Source organism: Parasteatoda tepidariorum, chromosome 10, assembly GCF_043381705.1.
Source record: "Parasteatoda tepidariorum isolate YZ-2023 chromosome 10, CAS_Ptep_4.0, whole genome shotgun sequence".
Lineage (NCBI taxonomy): Eukaryota > Metazoa > Arthropoda > Arachnida > Araneae > Theridiidae > Parasteatoda > Parasteatoda tepidariorum.
In genome coordinates this window covers 50,969,616-50,975,885 of record NC_092213.1, presented here as the reverse complement: position 1 = coordinate 50,975,885, position 6,270 = coordinate 50,969,616, and the positions used below count along the sequence as shown (strand labels likewise).

General features: G+C 26.3%; 1 protein-coding gene across 1 annotated transcript in view; it reads left to right on the top strand.

Moving 5' to 3' along the window:
• LOC107445470 (ATP synthase-coupling factor 6, mitochondrial) overlaps window positions 1-4,380 on the top strand; it is a 6,937-nt gene extending 2,557 nt beyond the window's left edge. The window contains exons 3-4 of the mRNA XM_016059861.3: window positions 1,780-1,907; window positions 4,238-4,380. Coding sequence (XP_015915347.1) covers window positions 1,780-1,907; window positions 4,238-4,278 — 169 coding nt within the window. The 3' untranslated portion in view covers window positions 4,279-4,380. The remainder of the gene's footprint in view (window positions 1-1,779; window positions 1,908-4,237) is intronic.
• Window positions 4,381-6,270: the final 1,890 nt, after the last annotated feature.

Here is a 6,270-nt window from a genome sequence, read left to right as displayed (position 1 = left end):
GATAAGTGTAATAATAATGATAAATATAATTCATATTGTTTATTATATTTATTTATAATTATTACACTTATCATTTTAAAGCAATTTTTAACTCTTAATTTTTTTTCCTCCACTTGTATTAAGAATACAAATAATGTATATCTTGAAGAGATGTGAGTTCTCAAAAGTACAAGATTTGGGTTATTATTCAAAATATAAGTGTTTCTTCAAAATTTTAAATTTATTTTTTCTAGAATACACTGAATACTGGAATAGTGTTTCTAATTATATTATATTTAGAAACACTAACCTTTATAAAAAAAAATATATAAATTTTATGTATTAATTAAATTTCACAATGAATATAGGTTTTTGACAGTGAGGTTTTTGTAGTGACGGTTTAAACCGTCAAAAACTGTCACATGTCAAAAACCTGTCAACCCTGTAATTTACTAATCACGTTCATTTAAAAAGGTATCATTAAAAATAACAGATTGTTATGTTGACATACTTAAGATAAAAAAAAATCTACTTATAACAATGTTAAATTATTTTCTATGATTCACATATTATGTATTAACTTATTATGAGATTGTCAAGCATTTTAAAATTTGTCAAACATTTTAAAACTAGTTTCTTATAAAAATCTGTACAAAAAGAAATTTATTCTAGCATTTAATTATTTTATAATGAAATCTAGGTCATTATTAGAGAAGGAATAGATTTGGAATATTTATTTTTAATAAGTAAAATAATATACAAGTTATAGTCTACCAAATATATAAATTTTTATGAATGTCTTTTTAGCTTATTTGCTGTTGCAGTTAACCAATAGTTGAACCAACATTTCTTTTTAACGAAGCAAAATATAGGTTATAAAATAATATACTAATGTTGTCTATACAGGTTCATATATGCATAATTCTATTCATAATGTTATATATGAAACTGTTTTTTTTTTTTTTAAATTAGAAAGGTATGATTTGAATTTTTGAAACTGAAAAAACTTTTTCATTAAAAGAAAGTATTCATCAATAATTTATTTTACAATTATATTTAATTTTTTCTAGTTGCTTCTAATTAAATATTTTTTAAATCTTTTCTGTGTTGAAATTTTATGTTTTTCATATAAAAAAGGCTATAATAACAGTTTTGATTTCTTCAAAAGAATGTTTTTTTTCCCACATTCATAAAATTTTTGTTCTTTGCTGACGAAAAAGTGATCCATGTAATTTTTTACCTCCACATTTGAAATAAAGGTTTAACCGTCTAACAAATTTTGTAGACCGAAGCATTGTTGAAGGCATACCAGTTTGCGTCAATTAATGCCTTAATTGTGTCTTCACCGACTTCAGCTGACCTTGCTAGCATGGAGCGCAACTTCAACATCTACATTGTCGGATCGAAATTTTATAAACAAGTTTTGACACTGGCGTTCTGTCAATGCTTCTTTATACACATCAGATATTTTTCCCAAAAATTCAGCTTTTGACTTACCGTAGTTAAAAAACACCAACCAAAAACTGTGTAAAATCAATCAAACTTTTTCGCAAGCAAGTCTTTCTATATCAGCTGTCAAAATATATAATGATTATATATGGCTTTAGTGTGAAGTTGACTGAGAAAAATACACTAAAGTCTTGTTGAGAAAAAAACTAAATTACTTTCCGAACAACGCAATTTTGAGCGTAAACTGTATTGGTCATTTAAAATCAATCTTATTTTCTATACATATAGGCAATAATGGATAAAAATAAATGTTTCATCAAACTCTGTGTTGATTATTTTTTCATTTTATAGTGGAGGTAAACTGGTAGATATTACTCCAGAAAAACAGAAACAATATGATGAGACTTTGAATAACTTAAAGAGACAGTTTGGTGCTGATAAAGCTGACTACACTAAATTTCCCACTTTCAATTTTCCAGGTAATTATTTAGTATTTACATCTAAACACATGCTGAGCTAATCAGTCAAAGAGAAGTTTAAAAATGCAAATTAATAATTTTGCAAATTAATAATTTTGTAAAAAAGTAAATTAATAATTTTGGTGTCTTAATATACATTTTTACCTTATTCAATCATGTAAAATTTTAATTTGTTCTTGCAAGTAGCTATTTATATATATATAGATAGATAGATATAAAGTAGTATTAAGTTACTGCTAAAAAAGTTAATGTTTCTTTATAATTTTACGTTAAAAAATATTTCTATGTTTGAATAGTATAATAAATGATATGCTTTTGAATATCTACTACCATTCCAGCTGTATTGTCAGCAAAAACAAGAGGCCATTTTAATAAATTACTATTTTCTCAATCCTCTTTTGAAGTCGCATTTATAGTAGTCACTGCTTGTAGTCGCATATACTATTATTAAATATTCATAATGAAAACTTTCATGTGGCATTACTTATAATGATTACCTGAATCAATTAGACAATCAAGGTATATTGTATAGACATAAAATTCTTCTTCTGATCTATGGTATTCTGATTTTTCTATATTTTTGAAGATATTAAAAAATAACCACTCCAGTAAACATTCTCGAATTGTGCACTTTTCAAGATGTATAAAATATAGTCTAAGTCAGCATTAGATCTACAAATTAATAAAGATCCCCGTGGCAGAATCACAGCGACATTGTCGTAGAACGTTAGAGTTCTTCCAGAATGATTTTTCTCTTGAAAAGTGAAGATAATTACTTTTCTTCAGAAGTTTACAAGTAATATTTGAATCATGCTTTCAGATGATAATCACTTTTCTTCACGCTCAATTTACGCCGATAGCATCTTTAATCGATGTAATGTTCTGATTGTATTTTCGGCAGTTATTGATATTGATTTTCATGTGAATTTTAAATATCCCAATATATTTCAAACAATATGGAAAATTCAAATCGTGCATTTGAGTATACTTTTTTTAAAGAAATGATTCTATAGAATTTTATGCAGTTATTGCTATTGATTTCTCCATAGTTTTTAAATCCGATATTTTTTATGAAATATTAATGACAACAACGTAATCTCGAAACGAAACACGCATTTGAGGAGTCCGATTTGTGTGGTTTCGTCATCAATCTTTTTTTCAGCAATTACTACTCTGGATTTCATGATATTTAATTATTTTTTTACTGTGATGATAAATGGGAAAAAAGAAATTTGCGAGAATATCACCCATAATATTCGAATGAAAANGCTTTTCTGGTTTTCTGATTTCCGGATAACGGGTTCTGTACTGTATATATATATATATATATCGTTTTTCTTCTTTTTTTTGTAAACACAGCGCAAAATTATTTTAAATTAGTAAAATATATGTTTGTTATTATTGAAAGTATCTTGCAAAAAGATATTAGTGCTAGTGAGTTTTGTCGCAGATAGTTCGAAAAAATTCTGCCACGGGGATTAAGATTTGAGTCAGTTGTTGGCAATATGGCCTTTTTCACTGCCAGTTCTTATTAGGATTTATGAATTAAATATTTTCGAAGTTTTGTGCTAAAATATCCAAAGTTTATTTTTTAATAGTCTTAAGCAGGGTCTGAAAATCTGATTTTTTAATAAGAATATCTTTTCTGGCTCNTGGGGGGGGGGGGAATCATACTTAAGAAGATTATAGTTAATGTGTTATATTTCAATTTAACATTTATTTTTGTTAGCCTAAAAATTTGAATAATTTTAAGGATAGGATTGTTTTTCAAAACACATAGGTCAAATGGTAGTTTTGATCAAATGATACTTTTTTCAAAACATCAGTTGACCATCACATTGTTAAAATCTGCCATTCCTATCAATTTAGATGACCTCATCTCTTGCTCTAACGATTTTATATGTTCTTATTCCATACATTATTTATTTGGTTGTATTAGTAATTTATTACAATTATCTTTACATAATTTACCTTAGAAAAACTGTCTTTCCAAAGTTTCTTTTAAGTTAAAGTTAAGTGACTGTACATTATACTACTTTTTATTTCATGACATGCTGGCTTTTAAGTTTTGCACCCTTAATCTGATGAATTTAAATAAATTTTGGATTTGTATTGTAATTTAATTCTATTTTTAAAAAAAATTTAAAAAAAACTTTGTTGTCTTTTAATCAACGAAGCAGTATTTAAACTTAATATTTATAATAATCTGTAAGCTGCTCAAAGAATGGTTTTCTTTTTTTCAAATACTTATCGATTGTTTTAAATTATTTATTTATTTATTTTTTTTATCTTATACCTGACTTTAGTTTTGTATTTTTCCTTATTTCTAGAACCAAAGATTGATCCTATTAACTTGGACAGTAAAGCATAGAATTTATAGTGTTATGTCAAACTGCAATGTTTTACAAAATAAGAAATAGAACCATATTCCTTCATGTAAATTTTGATTGAAAAATAAACTTGTAATGTACCATTTCTCTAGTTATTTTCTTTCCTCCCACATTATGCAGATTATCTTTTAGTAACAAAGTGCATAAAATTTTCAATTTGAAAGAGTTTTCATACCTAGATCATGTTTGATTTTCAGATGTATATTAAAACATGTATGTTTCACTGTTTACTAGTTATATGATCGCTGTTACAGTAGCAGTTTTTGAAAAATGTTATTAGACTTATCTAATGTGTGAAAATATTTTTGCTTTATTGCTAAAACATTTTACTATGTTCTAGGAAGGGAAAAATTGTGGGAAGATTTGTAATGCCGGATAAAATGAGTTGAGAGGTATACATATTTCTGATAAAATACCATGTAAGCTTAATATAAGACAGTGTATGTAGATATAGTAATTATATCCCCTAAAAGTAGAATAGAATACATTCTAAATTGCTTTTAATTAAAATAATCCTATTTAGTATTAATGCAGAATGTATAATGCCTGTAAAGGTAGTTGGGTAAAAACTCAGTCCCATTAGATGGTGAATTTATAAATATTAAATACTATATTCAATAATACAAATATTCAGGACGAGTACACAAAATCTGGGTATTTTTAGTTTTCAATAAATTTTAAAGCATACACCATTTGTCTTTATTATAGTTCTTAGAATATTATAAGCATCTTTGATTTACACGAGTAAACAACTTACTTAAAATATAATATTTCAGCTACAGAACTATTTAAAAAAATTATAACTAAACCTGTAGAACTATTTTTTTTTTTTTTTGAGGAGGGGGGAGACATTCTTACATTAAAAATGAATGTGTAACAGTGTATATACAGTCCGACCTCTATTTAAGGAAGTCGCTAAATCCCGATAATAAGTTCATTATATGGAAAATTCGTTAAATAGAAAATCACCTTTTGAAATACTTAAACGACACAAAACAGGTTTTAAATTCATAAACAGTAGACATAATTTAAATAGTAATCAATACACCTTTATCTTGTAAACTAGTATCTACTATTTATTTATTTTACCGTACTATTTGGCGCAGCCTATCCTCATTCCAATCTTGTGCCACTAAACCCTAGATTCAATCAATCAATCTACTATTTATTTTATAAATCTTAGCCATAAAAGAAATCTGCTTGGAAAGCAAGAATAGAGCAAAACATTATCCAGTGCTACACAACCATGCTATAACATTTTCAACTAAATTTATGTATAAAATTATAGCTGCATTTATTTGCTGTATAAAATTATAATTGCAAAGTAATTTCAAACATACATTACAACATGTGTTCTTAAGTTTAATGGTTACTGATAAGACCCGTTCATTTTGTTTGTAATGCAAACAAGATGGGAAAGGGATTTTACTGCTTTCTCTAAAAGTGAAGTGACTTCGAAAATGCGAGATGATTTCCCCCATAAAATGTGTTAACAAGTTTGAAATATTTTGGGAAATGGGGAAAGCAGATCTCAAAGAAAAATTCGTTCAATAGAAAATTCACTTCGCTATTTGGAAGTTATTTTATGAAGAAATTTCCAAAATGTTCTTGGTTCCTTGTAAAAATTCGCAAAATGGAAGTTCGTTAAATAGAGGTCCGACTGTAGTTTAATATAATACATAGAAAATAAGTAACTTATACCATAATACAAAGAAGTTCAGGAATTAGGTATAAATTATAATTCAATATTTGATACTTATTAAACAACTGTTAAATGTGTTTTTTTTTTTAATTGAATTGAAAATGGTTGGTTTTATCCTTTCTGTCCTAATCCCCATATTGTAGTGTAGTCACCATATTATAATACTAGAAAATGGCAAAAACTATTACAAAGTACAACGAGAAACTAATTTTTTATTGAAGATCTCATCTTTGAAATGTATTTTTTAAAGGTATAATTATTATAACTATTA